The sequence below is a fragment of the Alexandromys fortis genome, unplaced genomic scaffold, assembly GCF_014885135.2.
Source record: "Alexandromys fortis isolate MF-2015 unplaced genomic scaffold, M_Fortis_MF-2015_v1.1 scaffold_96, whole genome shotgun sequence".
NCBI classification, from domain to species: Eukaryota; Metazoa; Chordata; class Mammalia; order Rodentia; family Cricetidae; genus Alexandromys; species Alexandromys fortis.
In genome coordinates this window covers 5,429,814-5,454,832 of record NW_026068053.1, presented here as the reverse complement: position 1 = coordinate 5,454,832, position 25,019 = coordinate 5,429,814, and the positions used below count along the sequence as shown (strand labels likewise).

Genomic DNA, 25,019 nt, shown 5'->3' with positions numbered 1-25,019 from the left:
GGGAGTGCTAGAAATAATCTTTCTGAAGGAATCCCACCAACTGATACCCAACACCCAAGGACAACCATGAAAACATACACGAGTAGCATTGTAAAGACCAAGCAGATTGTATTTAGGAATGTGTATTTATGTACATGCACATATATGTACTCAACAATTAATGAAAAAGGAGGCCATAGACTTGAAAGAGAGTAAGAAGGGTGCATGTAAATATATGGAGGGAGGAAAGAGAGGGAGCAATACTGTATTATAATCCCAAGAATTAAAGAAGAAAAAAATTTTAAAGGAGATGTTATCTGGCCAGAGTCATCCCTCATTCATGAATCCAACAGAAAACTTCAAAAGGACGAAGAAAGAAAAGGGCCACTCATCTAAAGGAGAATCCAAATATTCACTTTCCAAAGCTTGAAAGAATGACTGGGTAGCAGTATTGATCAGGTCCATTTACCTTCGCAATTATTTCTAATACTAAAATGATTCTGAAACAAATGTGGGGGATATAATGTTAGCATGGAGGAAGAAAATAAGGACATCTCTCTGTCTGGCATACTGTTGTTTAATTTGTTCGGCATTTGACTTATATTCCATTCACATGTTTCTAAATTCTGTTTTTGAGCACAAGTCCCCAGTATCTATCAGGACAGGAAAAAAGAAACACGTTAGTTGAGTAAGTTATTACTTTATTTTACTTATGTATTATAATATGCCAAAATGCTAGAACTGGATGAACCCTGAATTTCCCCATAGAGTCCACCCTTTTTATCAAAAAAAAAAAAAATGTTCCTGGTACTGATGGACCTTCGAAGGAAATCAGGGGAGAACTAAACTGGGCTTCCTGCGTGGCACACACGATGGGGTCACTTTTAAACAAAATATGAAAATATGCTGTCACTGCTACTGTGCCTGAGGTTGGAGCACATGAATGAATCCCATGGTCTGTCAACCCCGAGTGCCGCTTGATGGAGCGATGTCCTAACTTCATCATCTCAAGGAGAAGAAAACCTGCCGAAAAAGAGGATGCTGTCCGACTCTCTGTGCCTGATGAAGAACAAGAACGGGTGGTTACAGTGCACAAGTTCACAGTCTGCAGCTGACGAGACCATGAAGCCCATGCCGGTGCCCGCAGTGGCCTCGACACCGTCCTCTGTCACCACCAGGAAGGATCTGTGCAGAAAGTTCTGGGCGTGCAGCCCTGAGCGTGCAGACATTCCTGAGTAGTCCGCATTCTCGCTGAAGGCACTGAGCATGCCCATACCTTTCAGCACGGGCTCCAGTTCATAGCTCTCCTCCACCTGCATGCGGGGCAGGCGCAGGTCTACCTTCCTTTGCTCCAGGTGTCCAGGGCTAGTCAATTCTACCAACTTCTCAGGAGACAGTTTATCGATTATCTGTGGTAGGAAAGGTAAATCCAAGAACATTTTAAAAGCCTCACACTGGCTCCAGAAAGACAGAAAGCACTACTTTTACTAACAAACAGAATTTTTATTTGTCTGTTGTCTACGAAAAAGACTGTTGTCTTATATTCTCTATTATATTTGCCTGTATTATATTATCTATATATAGCATGAACTGATTTTTTCAAACTAAAAGCAAGGTATTTTGAATTCTGCATTTCAATTTCTGCTCCCACCTAGTTTTACATGTGCATGAATGTAATTACTCACAGAGGATGTCTATTTTATATGTATTTAACTTCACACCACATCTCTCATAAACTGATAAAGTTAGATAACACTTCTGTCAAGTTGCTATGTTTTAACAACAGTCAACATTATCCATTTCCCTTACAGACTAATATGTATAAAGCATTCTAATATATGCTCATAAATTCTGAAGATAGAAAATTAACATTTACTATAAATTTCAAACTAGGCATCCTACTGTATTCAATGTTGGAACTACTGATTTGGCTAACAAAGCCAATTTTCTCCTTCTGAATCACTTCCTTTCAGCGTTGCCCAGAAAGGGGCTTTTTGTATTAGTGTGTGTGTGTGTGTGTGTGTGTGTGTGTGTGTGTGTGTATGTGTAAAGCTTCAATACCTGTTTCACGTTATTCCAAAATATTTTCAATTTATAATTTTACTGAGTGTTTCTGTGTCCTCTACACATCTAGGCTGCACTTCCATACACAACAAAATGCCACATATCAAGTCCTAGGGAGGTCAGTGCTGTAGATGTGAATGCTGAGAAACAGACAGTTCGGAGGATTTATGATTGGGAAACATCTTAAAGAATAAGTATTTGAAGCTATGCATTCCTGGTGTCCAGGAGCCAAAACACTAGCCTTGTCATTGTTTTGAAAAGAAAGTGGATAGACCTACATCAAGAAAAGGGATCAAAAGAAGAAATGCAAAACCCAAGGGCTTTACTGAATTCCATGCAAAAGCTCTGTATTCATGCATATATTTTTTTTCCAGGCAAAGACTTCATAGAGACTAATGACTGCTCAGAATGGTTGAGACTCTTTAGAACCACCCCCATACAACTTAAAATATCCATTTAGCCCATCTCAACACAACTGCATTCTAGTTATTCTCAACATGTCTCTTTCTCAATAGAGATCAGTAGGTAGTCACTGCACAAAGTGAGAAATACTTCCAAAGTGGCACAACCAGGCATCAAATTTTGTTCAGAAGCCATGTTCCCAGGCTCCCTGGGTACAAGAGATGCAATACAGAGTTTTTAAAAATGATATAGTACAGGGTATCAAGGTTTACCTTCTCCAGACCATCTATGTCATTGGGCAGGAGCACGAACATGCTGAGGTCACTGTTTTTATATGGAATCCCCACAATTTTGGCCTGAAGATCCTCTAAGAGGGTGAAACTGAAGGAGCTGCACTGAGTCATCATCTGAACAGGTTTACTTGTGTTCTGCAACAAATAATCAGAGATAAAAAACATTAAGAAAATGATATGGCACCCAAGTAGCTCTTGAAAATAATATAACCACAAAGTCTGAGCTACTGAATAGGCATTTGGCCAAATGACTTTAGACTGTACATTCCAGAAGTAAGCAGACACATATATAAAGGATCATACCTTATTCAGCCAGAATTCCTCCTCCTTGGTATGTTCTTTATTAAACTCCCTGTCCCACAGGCCTTTAAAATAAACTGTATTAATGAGCACCAGCTTGGTGGAACTGCTGAAGGAACCTTCTGGAAATAGGTCCTTGACTTTTTCTGAAAACAGAGAAACAGAAAAGAGTGGTCTGTCCTGCAAATCACAGACTATAGTGTAACAGATATGGACGTGGGTGGACTTGGAGAACCATTGACACTGCAGCCACATCAACCCCCCGGGGGCCCTGTGCACCAAGGATTTGCTGGCAGAGTCAGCAGGGAAATTCTCATATTGTCTCTATTTCCAAGCAGATGTACTTATTATCAGCTAAGAAATCTTAGGCAACTTGTTTACACTATGAGTGCCTAAGTTTCCATGTTTATCAAACAGAAAAAGAGTATGCCTAATGGCATCGTTGAAATGAATACATGGTTTAATATGGACCTTATAATCACTACCTGGCATATTTTAAGCCTTCTGTTTTAGGTATTATACTTATCTATTCAACAGAATCCTCACCTGTGGTTTATTTAAAAGAAACAGATTTAAAGTGCATATATGAGAGGGAGTACTGACCTGTGCACCCCAAGTTCAACATTAAATTGTCTTCTTCTAGCACATTCCACCTTGGTGATCCCTGAACCAGGAACTCAGCCATTCAAGTGGTTAGCTGGCCAATCTCTCTCCACCCTGTAACTCCCAATGCTAGTTGTAGACACATCCCACTATGCTCAGCTTTAAATATGATGTGGGATGTCCTTCTGTATATTGCTGCTCTTATTGGTTAATAAACAAATATGCTTAGGTCTATGGCAGGGCAGAATATAGCCAGACTGGAAGAGATATATAGAGAGAGTATGTGGAGTCAAGGAGATGCCATATAGCTGCCAAAGAAGGCATATGCCATGTAGCTGCCCAAGAAGCAAGAGCTAGCAAACCATGAGCCTAGGGGTAAAATATAAAATAATAGAAATGGGTTGATTTAAGTTGTAAGAACTAGCTAGGAATATACCTGAGACACCAGTCAAACAGTGCTGTAATTAATATAGTTTCTATGGGAATATTCAGGTCTAGGAGGCCGAGAAAGAAACAAGCAGTCTCCTACTACATACAAAGACTCTGGGAATCCAAACTGTAGTATTCATGTTGTTTGGGCATCTCCTCAGTCCCAGAAATTTGCATTTTATTCAGTTCACATTACAATAAATACTGAAAAATTCTATTCAGCGAACCTTTCAATATACCCTTGTTTTCTGGTTGTTTAATTTCTTTCTTTAAATAAAATACAAAGAAAAAATATTCAACATCATGACAAATCTCATTAATAGTGGTACTAGAAAATGGTAGACACTACCTACTTCTCAATGTTTTTCTACTGTTTCTAATATATTTGATTTATAATAGAGAATGATAAAAGAAGGATGGGAAAGATAGTTGTCAGATCTTTACAGTGGAGATGTCTGAAGATTTAATCATCCCTACCAGATGCTCAAGTGGGCAAGAGGCCTGAGTAATCCTAGCTGTAGGTACAGACAAGTCTTGGTGAAAAAGTTGTGTGTGCCTCACTTAACAAAGAGAGTGGGAGCTCTATGCCATTCACATTTGGGGCTCCAGACTAAGAGAGGAAGTCTATTATATAAAGAACAAAGTAATGATAAACAAGATGCCATTCCTGGAACTACAAAGGTAAGTGTGACTCACAGCTTGAGCAAACAATTTTCCACTGTTGCATCTCTCCCTATATGCTAAGACCATCCCATCCCCTGCAGTACCCTATCCAACCTTTATGCCTATCCTTGCCTGAACCCATCTCTAGCTCCTCCCAAAGTTCATTCATCCGGTATCTATGAAGCCTCAAGCCCAAGACTTTTCTCATAGCTGGTAATCAAGAAGTGTTCTTTTTGGTGAAAAACCCATCCATACTCTACCATTTGTTTGGCTTTCAACCCAGGAATTAATCTTCTTTCGACTTTCATCTGCAGCATTTACAAAATCAACAGGCTCCAGAGATGCATGGTAATATTTTTCAACATAATCTATGTATTTCTTTAGGAGAGATGGAGAAGAAATAGAAAGAGATTGAAGAATTTGTCAAGTACAAATACCTCTTAATAAATGTGTCTGTTCACTAGGAAAACTAATGTCAAAATGTGAATGTTTAGGTCCTGGGAAGATGGTTTTTTTTTTTTTTTTAAAGAAGCTCTGGGTAAAGTTTTATTAAAGAAAAACTTTTTACTTTTCACCAGTCTGTTCTGGCATGCTTCTAATAATGTCAGAATCACCTGGGTCAATGATGGCCAGTGTGCATACTCTGTAGTATTTTCCACACGCTGTGCCCAACTCAATGTTATTGCCACTGTAGTGATGGACACCAGTTTTAGCCAACATGGCATAGTATTCTATTTCAGATTTCCTCAAGGCGGGGCAGTTGTTGGCGAGGATCACCAATTTCGCTTTGCCCTGTCTGATCATCTTCAGAGTCTGTTTGTATCCCAGCACGTACTTCCCACTTTTCATAACAAGCTGGAGCCGAGAGTTGATCGACTCCAGAGACTTTTTCGTCTTCTTTGCGGCCACCATCTTCCTGCCTTAGGTGCGGGACGGCCCCCAACCAAGACCAGCCGCCAAGATGGCCGGGGAGCGAGAAAGGAAGGAGCTCCCACAATGCTGGAAGATGGTTTTTATTGCTTCCACATACTGTCATTCAGGTGCAATGTGATTAAGGCAAAAGTCAGGTATAGGCTGTATGGACTCAAAAAGGAACTGCATGTCTGGAGAGCAGTCCAGAAAGACTAGTAAAGCAGGACCATGGCAAGAGCCAACTTGGCAGCATGACCCAAGAACTCAGTCCTAAATGGGATATTGGCCATTTGTTGCTACCACACATAGATGTGGCATGCACAACAGAACTTACTTGAAGGAAGAGGTATGTTTTCTCTCCAAACAGCCTGTTGCTTATGTTCATTTCATAATCATTAGGGAATTTGATTATTTCAGTCAAAAGCTTTTGGAATTGGTCATGTATTTCTTCTGTCTTCTGAATCTTCAAAATCAAGACAAAAACTCAGTGGGTTATCTTGGCAAAAGCAAGCCTAGATTCTCTTCCAAAAGGATGTGGCTAGAGTCCTTCTTCTATGAGCAAATTGGAGAGAAAAATATAAATGTCCATTGGTCTCTGGACATCATCTGGCTCTCTACAAACATAGATGCAAGTCAAACCCAACCTGAACTTCATGGAGAAGCCTCTAGCAGCCCCCATTACCACAAATCTTTGTTTTCTGATCCAGCTGTTACTTTGGGTCTCAATCATAACAGCTTACTAAGTGTTTCATACATTTGTTTTTATCTGCTCACAGACTCTAAACACTTGAGAAGTGTAAAGGGTCCCCTGGATAATTCCTCTCCACTGACACTGGGATATTAAAAGTAATTTTTCATGAAGAAAGTGATCATTTATGAGAGCTGCAAACCAAACTAAAGTGAAAATTGTCACTGTTTTTTAAAAATAATTATCAAAACCTTCTGGCTATCTTCCGTAGAGTTTACCAGCTTTCTGACTGTGTGCTGTAGGCAGTGTGTGGCAAAGCCGGGTGAGCCAGAACAGTTTCTTAGACCAGAGCAGAACATTGTCTCATGACTTGTCATGTGGGCTCTGGTTGCTGTAATTCACAGAGGATGCAGAGAGATGCAGTTCAGCTCTAAAGTGGGTGATTGAGTCCTGATTCCACATGAGAACTAAAATGTCATTTTCTTGTACAAAATGATGAATAAAGATTTATTTAATTCTTTATTGTGTCTCTTATTTTCATTGCTCACATCCCAACTGCCTACAACTATACCAAAAAAAAAGTAATAGATAGCTAAATTTTGCAAATAACTGGTAACTTTTTGCAGACATTTGACCTGAAAATGCATATCCCCACCATTCTGGCAGTATTTATTGGGCTGACCTTTGCTGCCTCCTTACTGTTATGAAAGGCTGGGTGACTAGCAATCAATTTATTGCTGCTTGGATTGATCGGGGCAAGCAGTGAACAGTTCAGGTGCATCACACCCTTTGGGAATTAAGAATTTAATGTGCACTAATTTCTTAGTGAGTCATTTATGACTAAACCGACATGCAAATAAGGGAAAAGAAGAAAACCCTGTTTTCAAACAGGTTTGGGGTTTTAGTTTGTACTACCTTGATAATGACCTTGAGTTGGTAAAACCCAAAGATCCTATTCTGGAAGTAAAAAGGTATCTTCATCACAAAACTGACTATATCATAGGCTTTACTATGTCCCAAGGTCATCAATCAAGTGCAGATTGTGTTCCAAAATTATACATTGTAAACAAACAAGTCTCAAGTCAAACTCATGAGAAAATAGCAAGCATCCACAAGACAGACACAAACATTTAGATGTTCACATCAGTTCTCTACTACAGAAAAATGTTTCTGGAAAATGTCTATCCTTGAATAAGAGTTTAAAATTTAAGACAGGATCTTTAACAAATGGTGTTGCAAAAACTGAATAACTAACTGCACATAGAAGAATGCAAATAGATCCATATGCATCACCCTGCACAGGCACAGAAGACAACATCCTGAACAGAACATCAACAGTGCAGGCACTAAGATAAACAATAAATGGAAACTCATGAAAATGAAAAGCTTCTGTAAAGCAAAGGACACCATCAATAGAAAAAAATGGCAGCATATAAAATGAGAAAACATTTTCACCAACCCTATATCTAATATAGGGCTAATATATAAAATATATAAAGAACATATACTAGATATCAACAAGCCCAATATTCAATTAAAAATGGAGCACAGGTCTAAACAGAGAATGAAAACATTCCTCCATTGCTGGTGGGAGTGCAAACTGGTACAGCCACTTTGAAAATCAATATAGTGGTTCCTCAGAAAATTGGAAATTGATCGACTTCAACATCCAGCTATACCACTCCTGGGAAAATGGTTCAATCATACCACAAGGACACTTGTTCAACTATGTTCATAACAGCTTTATTCATAATATCTAGAAACTGGAAACAACCTAGATGTCCCTCAACTGAAACATGGATAAAGAAAATATGGTACATTTACACAATAAGGTATTCCTCAGCTGTTTAAAAAAATGACATCATGAAATTTGCACACAAATGGATGGAACTAGAAAATTTATCCTAAGTGAAGTATCCTAGATCCAGAAAGATAAATATTGCAAGTGATCATTCATATATGACTATTAGCCATTAAATAAATGATAAGCAAAGACTGAGAAAAGTTAGGTATAGAAGAATGAGCTAGGGGGAACACATGGATCTCACTGGGATGGAAAAAATCGAACCAATTTTACAAGTGTACTGGATGTGGGTGTGGACAGGAATAGAAGGATCAGGTGGAAGGGGAGAAAATAGGGTTGAGGGAGGGAATGCAGGAAGAGGCAGATGAAATTGAGGGGTGTTTGAGGGTTGATATGGAAACCTAGTGTAGTGGAAACTTCCTAAAATATGTGAAGGATATCCTAATGAGGTCTGCTAATAATAGGAGAGACAAAGTCCCAACTGGCTATCTTTTGTCACCAAACAAGGCTTCCAGTATCAGCACTCAGCTGCATTCAGTTTAGTCCTTGGCTAAGTGTGTCCTGTGGAAATCCCAAAATAACATAGACTGTTGCCAAGACAACAGAGCGCTCTTTGCACACTGACATTGGGTCCAATTGCCAGGGACAACACCCATACAAATCATTGAACATGAAGAAGTGAAGCTGGTGCCTACATGGCAACTTCACCCCTGCATTCTAGTGTCCTTAGTGTGGGAAGGCACTGTGTACGCTACTGAAAGAGAAGCATAAACACAAACCCAGCCACAAAACCTTTGACCTACAATCTATCCTGCCTGTAAGATATGCTAGGGCAATGGTGGCACAGACCTTGTAGAAGTAGCCAGCCAATGTCTGATTAGACTTAAGGCCCACTCCACAAAATGGAAGCCATAGCTGACACTTGGGAAATCTGAGAAACAGAAACTAGATAGCCCTGAGCTTAATCACTGGGACCTACACAGTATATGAGACTTAAGTGACTCCTGAAAGAGCACCATGAAATGCATGAACTTTTTATTCAGAAATTACAGTGAGTCAAAGTTATAATAAATAAAAGAAGTCCATGATTAGATAAATACTAGTAAATTTTTTAAATGGAAAATAATTCGGTAGATCACTGTCAAGGATGTCAACCAAGCTAGCTTGCCAATAGTAATATTAGAATATGAGAAGAGAATCTTCCATTGGCTACCAGAAATATAAACCTAGAATTCTCTACAGTCATTAAAGCACATCAGTGTTGAATACAGTCTGACAACATCCACCATCATCTACTAACATTCCTTAGTAAATTGTTACTAAGGAAACCACAAAGGAATAACACCAGCAGTATGGAAGAACACATGGCCCAAGTGTCTGACAAAGAGACTTCATGCTAACAAAGTCACCTTGGAAATTTTCAAACCAATTCAAAGGTCCCTGTAATCCATAAGTGAGTGCAAAGCTGAGTACACTGAAAACAACAGGGAAATCCTTGGAACTCACAATCACAGCACCTTCCAGCAGCATAGCATGGCTACTGCAGAGCTGAGCCTGACTCTCACTCAAGGAGAAGAGAAAAAGAGAGAGGGAAACATGTCGGTCATTCTGACTTCTGGGGAAGCACAGGAAGAATTGGTCTCAGTCTCACCTAAACTTAAGCTGTGAAACAAACAAGGTACCCTGTGCTGAGCCTGCAGCGCACTAGAAACCAACAGGAAGAATGCCTACGTAGCAACTCACAAATCTCCAGCTTTGTTACACGCACAAGCTTCGCACAGACAATCCCCAAAAGTGTTTCTGTTGACTTGTTTGTTTAGTAGATTTTGTGCATTTCAATGATTTTATTGAAATGTATATCCGAGGCTGGGCATAGTGGTACCTGTCTTTAACCTCAGCACTCAGAAGGCAGAAGTAGGCAGATCTCTGTGAGTTCAAAGCCAGCATGTCTATATAGCAAGTTCCAGGCTATTTAGAAATATATAGTGATACCCTGTTTCAACAAAAGAACAGAAAGAGGAAAGGGAGAAAGGAAAGGGGAAAAGAGAAAAAGATGGAGACAAGGAGGGAAGAAGAAAGTAAAGAAGGAAACAGAACTAGCTTCCTTTCCATAGGGGCCTCTGAGAAAGTCTTGGATTGGCCTGGCTCTCAACAGGAATAGACATTCAGAAGCTCAAAGATCTCCATCCAAGACAAAGCTACAAAGACCTCTGAAGCCACACACCATAACCAAACNAAAAAAAAAAAAAAAAAAAAAAAAAAAAAAAAAAAAAAATGGATCTAGCGAGAACCAGAGTACACAACTTGTTACATACAAGGGAGCATCTTATAGTGACAAATTTCCCAGAAAAAAAAATGTTCTGAAAGGATTGATATGCTATTTAAAATATACTGAAAGAAAAGAATGCGGTAGAGTTCACCAAAAATACCATATCCAGTAAAACTGTCCTTCAAAGCAAAGGACTAATTAATGCTTTTCCAGTTAAATAAAAGTAGGGGGTCTGATAAGAAGTGCTAAATGGCTTCAAGTTGAAATGAAAAGATGATAAGTAACTGCATAAAACCACATGAAAATATAAAAAAAAAAAAAAACAGGATCCTACAGTTCAAAAATCACTTCAAAATCTGGTAGGGGATTTTTAAGCACACGAATATAGGACCTAAAAAGAGGTTAAGCTGTTTTTTGGTACATAAAGGGAAGGCAGACAGAAGGAGTAGAGCATTATATGTGATAGATGTTAGATGATCAATTTCAAATGCCAGGCTGATATCAAGGGTAAGATGTCTTGTCCATATACTAGACACAAAAGGAAATGAGAATGGAATCAAAACAACTCTTTAATAAGAAATCCACTAAATAAATAAAACCTAAATCACATAAAAAAAGAAATAGCAAAGATAAAAATAGTTTTAATCCAAATTCTACCCAATGAATTAGTGAGTTTCTGAATTATACAAACACATCCACAATTTAAAATTTAAAAAAAAAAACTGCTCAAAGTCCAGAGAATAAGTGCTCAGTCATAAATGGGACATCTGTATCACGTTGTCTCCTCCCAGGGCCCAGGGCCCACCACAGAAGATTGTAAGAGCCAGAGGTTGGGAAGGACCATGACAAAAGTGTCTTCAGGAAATGACAAGACCTCTGTTCTCGTGAACTCACAATATTTGTGGTTGCCTGCCCACGAGCCACACAAGGTTAAACCAGTCAGGGTTCTAGCACAGGGATGGGAAGGGCTCAAGAGCCTTAAGCCCTAATTCAGAAGCTATTGACAGTTGACGGATTCTAGGGAAGGGAGCATCAGCCTTCTCTAGAGTCATGATGACCCAGTGGATGGCACCATATTCATGAGTATATGGCAGCACAAACTGGACTCTGTGACTTATTTACATTTTTTAAAAAAAGAACATGAAAGTGGGGGCAAAACTAAGAACTGGGACAATATAAAAGGATGTGGAGAGAGAGGATAAAAGCAATTAAACAAACTTTATACAGGCAAAAAACTTTTGAGGAGCTGATAAAATATTATATACTTAAAATACATAATAAGCTCATTTTAAGGGCCTGGTGCTATTTTGATACTAAACCTGGACAGAAATGTTCAAGAAAAACATTTTTGGCATCATTTATAGCATTTTTCAAAATTAACATAATATTAGTAAACCAAATGTGTTTAATTTTAAAGTATCATGACTCAGTATATTATTATACAAATAAAAGATTTACCACTAGAAATTCTAGAAGGCCCATTAACACAACACATAAAGAAATAGCTGTAAAAATTAACCCATTTGCCATTCGTAGCAAAATAAGAAGTGCATTGGATAATAAATTCCTAATTCAAGAGAATGGAGCTTCCACTCTCAAGAGAGAGGTTTATGTTCAGGGAAGGGAATCAATGATTGGCAATGGTCATCTTTCTCATAGAAATGCAGTTGAGTACCTCATACAGGTACTCATACAGGTATTCACTGCAATATTCCTTCTATCTTCCTACGCCGTCTTGAGATTTTAACAGCATTTTGGAAGAGAAGGGTTCCGAATATTCTGAATTCATGGCATACTAGTAGTACATGTCAAGCCTGCCACTGGACTTCACTCCTGTTTATTCATCTACTAATAAGGAGATTGGGCCAGCTGCCTCCGGAATATGCTCCAGCCCCAATGTCTTTGTCGCAGTCAGTACCTCTACTTTTCATTTCTTCAGCTCCCCAAGAACTCCTAAGGAAGGGGCAGAACTGTCTCATGGTGGAAGATGACCCAGTCATGAATCTCTCCACCCAGTATAACGGCATCTGCCCCAGATGAGGTGCCTGTGTAGTCTGAGGAACTATTGTGTGGAGAAGTTCTCTGGAAGCTACTACATGTTTCAGTTGCACATGAGAACAGCCACCAAGATTTAGATCTTGGGATCTAAATCCCAAGATGGAAGCACAAATCCACAGCTGAAACGGAGCACACAGGCAGCCTAGTGTGTGGGATTATGAAGTGACCAGCTCACAATGTTGAGAGCTTGACAGTACTGTGCTGTGCTGTGCTTTCTGACAGAGCAATTGTGCCCTTCTGAGACCTTGGGTTACTTCTAGATGCTAACCTGTGACCTAATGGGCCCCATCCCACCCTGTATTTGGTAAGACCAAGCAAGAAATACCAGAAAGCTAGATCTGGAAGATGATCAATGCTCCTGTGCTGATAGCATTTAAGGAAATATTATCAGGAGAAGCAAAATATTAATTCAGTTCAGCAATAATATTGCTTTCAGTTTCCTACAGTACTAGGTGAGTTAAATGTATGATCTAGAGGATTCTATTAGAAATGTCACAGAAGACTAAAGAAAGTGAATTACTTGCCAAAGTCCCAAAGTCCTGACATACCCAAGCCAGAACGTTACCCAATTCTCTGTACCCCCAAAGCTGTTATAACAACCTGTTGGTGTGTTAGCATTCATAGTGGTTGTTGTGTGTTAACGTTCTGATCTCTTATCATTATTGAGAATCTACTATTGGTGTACAGTACAAATGCTGTAATTGGAAGTGGTTTTCTCCTAGGAGTTTATGTTCTAAAAATCTAACCCTGGTAAAGCAATATTAAGAGGTGGTGAAACCCTTAAGGAACTTAGTAGGAAAGCTGACTAGGTCACCAAAGGAACTTCCCTCAGAAGAGATTAATGGTAGTCTCCCAAAGCAAGAACAGCCCACAAGTTTTAGCCCCTTATGTGTGTCACCAACGTTCATCCCCTAATCCTTCACATATAATGTATTCCAGAAGAGTCTCCGTGGAAATCAAACACCATAAAGACACTTGGTCTGGGATTTTCAAGCTCTGAAAACATAAACTTAACAAACCAGCTCCTATTTGTCAAGCTTTCAGACCCTAGTCCTTTGTTTCAGCATCAGAAAATGGAGTAACATGCCTAGAGATAGTATTTGGCTCTAGTGACTACTGCTTGATAGTAAATGAGGTATGCTTTTTCTAGTACTTTCCTACATTGATCCTACACCTAAGAAGGAATTACACTAAAGGATATAGAAACATGTCCCACCTCATTTTCTGCAGACTTTATTCTGGAGCTTCCTGTGCCTTTTTCAGAGTAAAGTACCTGATAGAGAGAAAATACTGTCATTATTGTCAGAATAGAGAAAATTTTCACATAGCCAACGGAAGTCTGGCAAAGTATTTTCAAGGGTACCCGAGTATCATCTCCTTGATGAGCCAGGGAAATGTCTAGGTTGCTCACTAATCTCCAAGGGAGCCTAGTTATTTACAATATGTCAAATAGAAATTAAAAAGCTGATCATGATGGCTTTGGACTTTCATATTCTCTCTTTATATATAAGAATAGTGTCTTTTGACAAGGCCACTCACCACAACTCCCACCCAAAGGAATTCCATACATCAAAGAGAAAATAATACTGTGGTATCTAGAGAGGGAAGAGGACTTCGCTGAGAGACCTGAATCTGTTCCACATCATCATCTATTTTCTGGCCAACAAGTCAAGATGAGCACATTTTCAATGCCAGAGGTTTAAACCACAAAGCCAAGTTTCCACCTGAAACTTGGCAAAGGCAACGGAAGCTCCTCACCTTCTGTAACTCGGTGGCAGTGGCTCCCTGGGTCCCCAGGAGGATCATGCCAATGGCTGTTGAGATGCCCACGGGGGAAAAGAAGACGTTGCCATCATTTGTTTTATCCAGCTCTTTGAAAAGATCAAACCCAAACTGTGCAGTCGCTGTGTCTAGTGAGTCCATGACGGTTTCCAAGCTCTCTAGAACAACAGTAACAATCAACACAGCATCCGGACTGGGCTGCTTTATGCTATGATCACGCCTTCCTTCATCTATCCAGAACACTGAGATTCAGAACTGCTACCTAATCCCTACCTCTGCTCCCATAACAGAAGACATAAGTCAGCTGGACTCTAGCTTCATTCAGTAGTTTTCAGTTCTCATTTCCCCGGGAGGTAGGGTAATGCCTTAATGGTTTTCTCCTTTTGTTTAGCCACAGAGTCTGGTCCCCACCTCCACATCTTATGATAAGTCTCTGAACAGACCCGCCCTTGACTTGCTGATTTGCACCTTACCCAGGCACCCAGCTGGTGGTAAAACAGAGTTCTCAAAGCATAGACAGTGTCACTGGCCTCACATTCAAGCAGTGTTGTCCAAACCGGATTCATTTCTACAGTTGTATCCTTATCTGATAACTTCCCATTTCTGAACAGATCAAAGTCCAGTCCAGAGTAGAACATATTAAGTTCCCTAACTCATGAATCCTATCCCCACAAAAAGTATACTATTGGACTGAATTTTCTCCTAAAGGGCAGTGGAATAAGTTGGGGATTGTTAGGTGGATTTGTTTTCTTTTCTTAATATATTCAATACTTTTCTTTTTTACATTGTTTTTGATTTACTCAATGAGCTAATCTTACTGTTATTAATTCACACAAAAAATAATTTTCAAAGAGCAGTTAATATTCATCAAAAATAAAGAAGTAGAGTACAAATAAGTTTAATGTTTTCTTCAACATTTATTTCATAAAGTCTTTTAAAGAATCCCAAAGCAAAATACAATGAATAAAGCTCCCAAGAGCCTTATACTCTAATTCTCACTCCTGCTGTGAAAGCCACAAGCCTACATTCACTGTTGGAGTCTCAGTCTCAGTTCTCTGTAGGGAGTCCTTACTCAGAAATAAGAGGATTTAAATCAGGGGCAAATAAGATGGAGAAGATAAACTACATTGGCCATTTGGGCACTGAAATAAATAAAGTCACTGCAAGAAGAGTCTATACACATTAAGACATATTTATTTCAAACCAGCAAACATCCTTATTCTCAAAGCACAGCCTCTTAATCTGAACCTGAGGGAGAGCTTACCTGACTCCTGAAGGGACAGAAGTGGCTGGACAGGAGGTATGTGAAGTGAGCAGCCAAGGCCTCTAATTTAAAGCTCTCTGGGCCTCTCCCCAGTCATTACAGTCTTTCCAGTGAGACAGCCTCTGCTTTCTCAATGACGGTTTCCCTAATAAAAACAGCACACAAGTTTATGAGAAAACTGACAGCTTAATTCCTTATATTTTCCTTATGGTCATAAAGTCATGTGCTTAAAGTTATTCAGCAACTGCATTTTCAACTTTAACACAAATAATGTGTGCTTCAGATACACAGGAAGTGAACTTCTTCAAGATCTTTGGACATTCTGCTTAGAAACCAATCATAAAGGCATTCAAGTCAAGCAGAGAACAAAGCAAGATTGAAAGCAGATGTTCAAACCAGAGCTAAAGGATAGAGCTGCAACCAAAGGCAAGGTCAGGGGAATTACAGCCTGTGAGGCAGAACAAGTCAGGAGATGCTTTTTATCCTTAAACCATAGCAGGGATGTTCTGGGAGGGAAAGACTCTGTAGAGCAGCAGTTTTGCACATTAGAAACACATCACACTCTTCAGAGCAACTCAAATATCTGTGCCCCAGCGCTGACCTAGAAGAGTAACCCTCTCTGTGGAAAGAGCCAGCATTAAGGCTTTGAATCACCCAGCATGATTATGATGGATGAAAAGACAAGGCTGGGCACCACTTCTTTTTGTAGCCTAATAACACACCAATTAAATCAGGCTTTATTTACTCCCGATCGACAGTGTTGGGTCCTGACAAGCCATTCACTATATGAAGCTCTATTTGGCGTTTGTATTGTTCTGTGGCGCCAAATGCAAATAAGATTAAAGAACATAATTGTGCTAGCCATGAACTAGGAAAGAAGAGTCTGGGCAGGCAACTTCAAACCTGCAGGCATCTACATGTGCACAGACACACACAACCATAGCTGTTACCAAATAACCTGTCCATTAACTACCATCAGAATGCATTCAATAAATAATTATTGAGTCTACCATGTGCTAAATTCTAATGTTTATGAATATTCAACAACCCCATGGGGTTTAGGGAAACAATCTACAAAGTAGGGAAAACTCGGTAGGAAACTGCACCTCCAAAATCCAGTTTTGCCAACCCTGAAACATCCCAACTAGTTTTACCAGTTCATCAAAAGAACAAGAGAAATACTGAAGACTGGGACTCAGCTTCAGTCTTAATCAAGGATGTGAGTTTGTCACCTTTGCTAAGCAACTGCTCCTGGGAAGGCAATGTAGCTCCAGCAAGCCTGAAGAGGGGCCTTCTGAGAGATGCGACCTTAAGACATAGCTCAAATACCCATCTTAATAATCACAATTGGCTTTTCTAGTTCTTAAAAAAATTATTATTGCCTTTAAAGCAAATTCAAAGCAATATTTAATTAGCGTTGCCTTTTTAATTGTCACTGGAAATAAGCAAATTGAGTAAGGATTAGAAAGAATTAGCATTTAATTATAGTTAACTCTGACATCAGTAAAATGGAAATAAATTAGGGGTTTTAATTAGTTATAGTTAACCCTAATGTCAATGATACAGTCATTTTATGGGTTTTGATGGCATAAAATTCTTGAATGTACAATAATATTTCACACTTTAATATGTCTATCTACTTTTTGGGTTGTTTTGTTTTTAATTTATTTTTTCTATTTATGTGCATTGGTGTTTTGCCATGGGTGTCAGGTCCTCTAAAACTGGAATTACAGGCAGTTGTGAACTGTCATGTGGGTGTGGGGAATTGAATCCAGGTCCTCTCAAGGAGCAGTCATTGTTCTTAACCATTGAGCCATCTCTCCAGCCTCACCTATTCACTTTAATTCTGTAATCTTTTCTCTGTGGCTCCTATACTCACTGCCCCCACTGTGTAGATACTTACAAATGACCTCTGCTTCTAATAAGAAACATTACATCTGTTTTTGCAAAGAAATTTGTCTTCCCCTGAGATCAGACATTTCACAGTCTTCTCAGGGGACAGCCATTCCTGGTATCAGAAAGCGTGGTCCATTATGGCTCCATCCCCCAGAGATCAGACCTTTCAGAGTCTTCTCAGGGGACAGCCATTCATATCCTGGTATCAGAAAGCGTGGTCCATTATGGCTCCATCCCATTCTTGCTACTTTCAAGCCATTCTCCCTTTACTTACCCTCAATGTTCCCCTTTGGATGCCCTCACTATCTTGCTTGTACTACTTTTTACCAAACAGGAGGCTCCTCTGGTCCTCTGTTATGGCCTCTCTGTCCTTTCTAACTGCTCCCACCACTCCATGGTTTCTTTCTATGTGTCTTCTTGGCATCTCACATTTTTCTGACCTTCTTTGCAGTCCTTTAGTGGCCTACTTACACAGTCAGACATTAACCATTGCCATCAACAGGAACTGCTCCTATTATAAACTAGTAGACACTGAAATGTCTCCAGCCGGTTACACGTTCCCATTTCATATTCCCAGTATTGTTATAATCCCCAATCATGAGATTCCTTCCATATCTTCTACTTTATCAGTCTCTTTTTTCTGGCTTGAAAACAGCCTCAGTGAAGAAAATGTTGGTGCCAATGAATAAAACAATGAAATAGGCACACTATGAAGCAGACCACACTGAATTCCCTAACTTCTACCACAGTTCACAGCTCTGTTACGACATCTTTTTGTCTATTATTTATCCTTACAGCATTGTTCTTCAAGTCTATAATGCTGTTCTAGATGCTATTGGTGTCTCAATCAGATTCCTTCCCCAGTCTGTACATCTACCCCTTCATCTGCCTTTTACTAGAGTCAATGATTCCCATCTGAATGGAATCTAATTACCCAGTAGCTACTTATAACTCAGCTGTGGTTCCCTAGAAAACAGACAGGAAATGATAGTTCCTATCCAGTTCCTGACCACCATCTGAGGTTAGTGATATTCAGCCTTCTTCTTATTTCAGTGGGTGGTGGTTAATGCAAGAACTTCATAATTAGTCAAAGTGTCAAGAATAAAATTATTGTGACATGCTTGGCACTAAATGAGGTATCTATAACTCTTTTCCAAGGTTCGGGAACACTGGGCAGATGAGACAGAAACAGTGTAAGTGCCAGAGGATGGGGAGATATGCAGCAAAAGGTATTTCCTGGGCCTGCTACAGCCATTGCACTCATGAACTTACTACAGCTTGGGTATCTGCAAAAAGACTGTAAATAGAAGCAGAGCTTTTCTTCTATCCCTACCACCCAGTCCCAAATAAACACACAAAAGCTTATATTAACTATAGAATGCTCAGCCTATAGCTCAGGCTTATTACTAGCTAGCTCTTAACACTTAAATTAATCCATTTCTATTCATCTATATTTTGTCACGTACCTGTTCTCTAGTATATCTTGTTCCTCTGGTGGCTGGCTGGCATCTCCTCAACTAGACCCTTCTTCCTCTCTCTATTTTCATTTTGGCTTTCCTGCCTAGTCTTATTAGGCCGAACCAGCTTTATTATTAACCATTTAGAGAAATACACATTCACAGAGTACCAAGGATTATCCCACAGCATAAGACCTTCAAAAGATTGACCCTCCTCAACATCTCATCGTGAATAGGACAGGAGTCTGAGACCTCACCTCTCCCTGAGACACCATTGCTAGTTAGTGGTTAATGAGAGAAGTATTATCTTCTCCAGTGGCACAGCAATCAGTGCTCACATCTGGATATCACCCACCCATGCTCACACAGTGATTCTAGTTGAACTCAGTGAGTCACACACAAAAGAAGGCACGAAAACAAAGGAAGACTAATGAAAAAGAAAGGTTTAGTGGGAGGGAAGGAGAAATGAAGGAAGGTGGTGGGAGTAAAATGACTAGCACTCATCATACCTATGCATAAAATTGTAAATAATCCTTACCTGAATGTGCCCACCACCCACATCAGGCAGGGATAACTGTCATGTAGTCTTGGTTTTATACTTGCCATGTGGTAGCAGAGAAACAAATCTCTAGTGGAAACATACTAATAATTAATGATTCCCCTTGCTTCAAATTTCTTTTCTCAAAGCATCTCCTCCCTCCAAAAAATTGCAAGGACAAAAATAAATGTCTTTGGCTTTACTTTTAAGGTACTTGACCTAAGACAAACATGTTTTTATACCTAGTCCAAACAACACATAGTTTTTGCAAAATTTACAAAATTCTTCAGCAACTATTATATATGTATTTCCTTTACATAAATTCTTGATTCAACAAGTCCTATGAAAAAATTCTTTGGATATAAATTGGGGTTATTTTAAATTAACGTATTGTCATTTTTGCACATTGTGCAAAAAGTTTATTGTCTTTCATGTCCCTTGGTAGTACTTAAAGGGAGACAGAAACATATAGAGGGAAAGAGTTTTCTCCTTATGATTAGAGCAAGGAAATTAAAGTGAAATATGACTTGAAGAATTTCTAAAATGTAAGATTTTTGTATATATCATTTGATCACTATAATGTTTTTCTTCAAATAACTTAGCTTTGATACACAGAATCTAAAAGAAAGAACTGTAATCCTGGCAGGAAATAAATATTATTTATATACACAATAAAAGGGAATGAAAAGACTGTGCACACCACCACTGCACCCATTCAAAACTGTATCAGAAGTACAATAGAGATGTTAATTATCTGATAAATAAACTAATTTTTCAAAAAAATATATTTATACTCACACAGAATTCAAACAAAAATATAATTAAATGGCAAACTTAGAATGATTACTCAAAGCAAGATCAATATATAAATCAAATACATTGACAACATGTATTAGAAAATGTTAGTATATAATTTAATGAACATCAGAAGTCTATTGAACGCTGAATATGATGACACGTATTTGTAATCCCAGCACTCAGAAAACTGAGGCAGGAAGAGGAGTCCAGGCTAGCCGGACCACACTGAAAGAACTTTCTAAAAAAGAAAGACAGAAGAAGAAAGTAATGTGAGACTAAGTATCTGGACACAGTCATTGCAATGCACACCCGTGAAAATCATCATGTTGTACACAACACATACAATTTATCTGTCAACCTGCAAAGCAAAATTTTAAAAATCAATATATACTAGGTAAATACAAGAACTGTATAAACTTTTAAAAGAAAAAATACAAATACTTTTAAGGGAGTCCAGCAGACTAAGTAAGTGGAAGCATGTGTTCAATTTATGGTTTGAAAAATTCTGTATGTTAATGATGTCCATTTTTTCCAAATTCATCACTATAATCTCAGTCACAGTTCCAGGCCTTATTTCTCAAAATACTCAAATTGATACCAAACTTATAGGAACCTTGAAAAAGACCAAGAGTAGCCAAACAACCCTTCAAGGGTAGAAAGGAGGCAAGCAAAGCTATGCTGTCAGACAGGAGACCTATTATTACACCTAAGCCTGTCCGGTGTGGGGAAGGTCACATGTTCAAGCTTGATTTAAACTGTTGCTGCAGGACAGTGAGGAAAGAATGGACTTTCCAACAATTACACTGAATCCATCAGATACCCCCCCTCCCCCATGTGGGGAAAAAGAAATCTTGACTGTATTTCCAGAATCCATCTGCAAATTTCCATTATCAAAACTTTACTGGGCTACTAAGACACACTAAAGCACTGGCAATAGTACTCAAGATTAGCAGATTGTACTGTATAAAATTTAAACTCTTTCATTAGTCAGAAAATACTTTTGAAATTGAACATATGTACCCCATGACCTGGCAATTTCACCTCAAGCAAGCATCTAGTTAAATGCATGCAGGGCACCAAGAGTCATGTGCACAAGGGTTTACAACAGCCCTATTCAAAATAGCCACATACCAGGAAGCCACATGTGCATTAACTACATTTTCAAACTAACTGTGGTCTTTCTTCACAGCTCTTCTGAAGAGGCAGGCCACTCCTTGCCTCTTCTCATCCATCCTCTTTGTCTCTGTCCCTCAATAAACTCCTCACTTAAGCTTTAAAACAAAATAAAAATTAACTGTGATCTACTTACATTGTGGAAAACAGCAGAAAGTAAAATGGATTGATTCACAAATAGTATTTTATAAAGTAGCTAAGTATAAAAGAATACTAGTACATGGTTAGGTTTCTGAGTTGGATTTCTCTACTAGAACGCTACAAGCTGAGGAAGAGAGACACCATCAGCAAAGGGCACGTGGCAGACATTTTGAAGAAACGCTTTGTTTTTCCACCTCGGTAGCCACTACAAACTCTCTACTTTCTGACATTGTTTAAGCTAGACTTGAAATTTCATTTACTTTTGGGTTTGTATTTTAAAACAAGCTCTCTCTGTGTAACGCGGGCTCTCCTCCACTTTGCAGTTTGCCGACCTCTGCCTCTTGAGTACTGACTGAGGTTCCAGCATGCTCCACCATGCCCACCTACACATGTGTATTTAATGGCCCCACATTGATGCCGTTCCTCAGTTTGGTGGTTTGAATGAAAACAGTCCCTATAAGCGCATAGGGAATGGCTCTATTTGTAAGGATTAGGAGGTGTGGTGGATAAAGTGGGGGAGGGTGGATGTTGGGCCTCATGAGGCCAGGGTTAGAGGCTCAGTGGAACTTCCTGAGCCTAACTTGAGTTTGGTGACCTGTCTTTGGCCATAATTTCTGCATATGAGCGACTCAGAACAGCCTGACCTAAGACCGCCTCTGCCCAGCCACCATTAACGTGGTGAAACATTACTGACCCTTATTCCCCTCTCCTCCTCACCCTGTCCCAAGACTCCCACCTCCGTCACAACCCCGTGCCTGATAAAATAAAACGAGATCCTGCTTCGACAGACTCCTGACTCAGTGTGTTTTTCTCCGGTGCCGGGGAAAGTCTGGATCATTGATAGTCACTCCACCATCCTGCTCAGCCCCAGGGAGAGACCAGCGGGACCAGCTCTGCCACTGCCCTATCCCGACAGACTGGTGCCCCCTGTGAGGACGAGTTAATCAGTCCATGGGTGAGTGTGCCCTCATAAGAAATGGGGCAGTCTTCTTCTAGGCAGAATTCTGCCTTGGAATCCCTATGGGTCCTACTTAAAAGCAGGGGCCTTGATCTATCTGATAGCCAAGCCCTCCAGACATAGACATATCTCCTTAGGGTTGCTCCATGGCTTCCTCCGGCAACCTCTCTGACTGGAATACCTGGAACAAGGTAGAAATCCTGCTCCATAGAGCTCAGGTAGAGAAAAAGGAAATTCCCCCTCTGGGAGCCATTCCAACTGTCACTGCCTTAAAGGGCTGCTTTCCACCAAGGTCCTCCAAAGAGAAAAAACAGGCCACGACCTTTGAAGAGAGTCATGGAGAAGGGAAACAGACTTGGGAAAAGAAGGACGTACAGGCACAATCTGAGCCTAACCTGAAACTCCCCAACCAGCCTAGTCAGCATAGTTCACAGGTGCAATCCGAGCCTAGCCCAAAATTCCTGAGCCTCCCTTGTCAGCATAGTTTGCTATACCCACCCCTTGATCCCTTTGATAGCACCCCTTGGCTCTCAAAGGGCCCTCTTCGGGATCCCCTACTAACCCTTTCCATACCCCTTCTGCACCTCCACCCTATTGTGTCCGGGGCACATCCGGAAGGGAAGTGGACAGTCTCTTTCCTGTAAATGTTAACCCCATGGGTAACTGGCCTAACTGCTGGTACCCCCTGGGAGGCTCAGGACCCTAAAGAATTAAAGAAAGCTGTTTTTGAGGATGGACCCAACTCACCATGGGTTGAAACCATCCTCCAGGGGCTGGCCCATTAAACATGTACCGCAGGCGACTGGAGAGACCGTGTGAGAGCTATACTCCCGGGTTCACAATTCCTAAAATGGCATGCCTTCTTCAGGGAGGAGTTCGGGTTCAGGCTGAAAGAAACCAGGCCGCTAACCCCCCAAATCCCCTCACCAACAGGATGCTTTCCGGCACTTCTGACCAGTTTTTCACAGGCCTTCAGCAGGCCAACATTCCTGCTCCCATCAGGATCAGGCGTTGGGACTGGCTGCTTGAAATAAAGTGGAAGAGGGTCCCACTGAATCACGATCTTGCGGATCACCCTAAAGTCTAGTGAGGATGTAACCTCTTTTATAGACAGAGTGTCAGAGAGCCTCAAAAGAAAATTTCTTCCTGGTGAGCTTCTCGTGACAAGTTTGTTAGAACATTAGTCTGGGATGGGATGAACGCTGATCATAAATTGGCCTGCTCTGGGCTGAAAGATCATTCCATGGGATGATGGGCCATTGCCTCAAAGGATGTAGGCTCCACCACCTACCAAATGAGGGCTATGGCATCTGCTATGCAGGCTACCCATAAGGAGGAAATGACCACTTTGGTCAACGCTCTTCAGCAGGTTTTAGTAGGGGGAAGGTTGACCTGCTTTGGATGTGGTGGAGATGGCCATTTCAAGAGAGAGCTCCCTAATAAAACCAAGGGCTCCTTGTCGGCCTCCCCAAGAGATGGTACACCCCGCACTCTGTGTCCTTGCTGAAGAAAAAAAAAAAAAGGATTTTACTGGGCCAGGGGCTGTAAATCTAAGTTCATTCTTCAGGTGGAGCCTTTAAACTCTCCCAGGGGCCATGCCATTCCCAGCCCCATTAAATAAGAGGAAAAGGGTGGTCAAAGTACACTGGACAGTGCCTCTGATAACGGGACGGAGACCAAACATGACCCTAACAATTGGAGATAGGACCTTTAGGTTCCTTATAGACACTGGGACCAGTCACATGGTCATCAGAAAAGACGACCGCCCCCCCCCACTTGGCAGCTAGTCCCAGAGCGTCCCTACTTGGTGTGGGAAGGCAATCTACATCATGGCAGATAAAGCTGGACTGATCCCCATGGTAATCGCTGGGAGGTACGCTCCCTAGTGGTCTCTGGACTGACTGCCAACCTCCTTGGTCAGGATATCCTCAGGGAGGCTGAGGCCTATATCACTACTGACCATAAGGCCTTTCATCAAGACTTGCTTGATACTGAGGAATATGAGCAACAATTTGAAGTGGGAGGGGCCGCCCATCCCAATTATCAGGATGAGCCATATTTTGAAAAACTCAGGCAAGACTTTTCCTGGGTTCACCCCCAATCCTAAGTGCCACTACTTGCTCTCCAGTGCCAAAGATCCAATTGGCCCCTGGGAACCCCGTATGAGTTGAGCAGTGGCCTCTACCTTCTTTTAAGTTACAACAACTTGATGCCTTGGTTAAACAACTGTTATTGGGGCACGTCTGGCCATCTGTGAGCCCTTGGAATTCCCCTGTTTGTGTCATAAGGAAATCTAATGGCTCCTGGAAACTCTTACATGACTTAAGAAAAATCAATGAGAGGATGATCATTGAGGGACTCCCCTGGATACCTGCCATTCCCAACACTTATTACGTGATAGTTGTTGATATTAAAGATTGCTTCTTCTCCATCCCATTACATCCAGATGTCATGACGAAGTTTGCATTCTCACTGCCCTCAACTAACTTCCGGGGCCCAGATCAGACCTTAGGGGATGGCTTGCAGCCCACCCTTATGTCAGTATTAT

The 25,019-nt window shown here is 40.5% G+C and overlaps 2 protein-coding genes across 3 annotated transcripts; both read right to left on the bottom strand.

Moving 5' to 3' along the window:
- Positions 1 to 986: 986 nt before the first annotated feature.
- On the bottom strand, positions 987 to 14,387 carry Serpinb13 (serpin family B member 13). 2 transcript variants are annotated; one of them, XM_050119743.1, is made up of 7 exons: positions 14,223 to 14,387; positions 13,672 to 13,737; positions 5,980 to 6,102; positions 4,994 to 5,111; positions 3,042 to 3,184; positions 2,718 to 2,873; positions 987 to 1,388 (listed from the first exon to the last, which is right to left on the bottom strand). In XM_050119743.1, the coding sequence occupies exons 1-7, from the start codon at positions 14,385 to 14,387 to the stop codon at positions 987 to 989; spliced, it is 1,173 nt and encodes a 390-aa protein (XP_049975700.1). The 2 variants fall into 2 exon arrangements, with proteins under 2 accessions (XP_049975700.1, XP_049975701.1); XM_050119744.1 differs by having other exon boundaries at positions 5,980 to 6,108; positions 13,681 to 13,737.
- On the bottom strand, positions 5,267 to 5,727 carry LOC126487094 (60S ribosomal protein L30). Its single transcript, XM_050119745.1, has one exon. The coding sequence runs from the start codon at positions 5,643 to 5,645 to the stop codon at positions 5,298 to 5,300; it is 348 nt and encodes a 115-aa protein (XP_049975702.1). The 5' UTR covers positions 5,646 to 5,727; the 3' UTR covers positions 5,267 to 5,297.
- Positions 14,388 to 25,019: the final 10,632 nt, after the last annotated feature.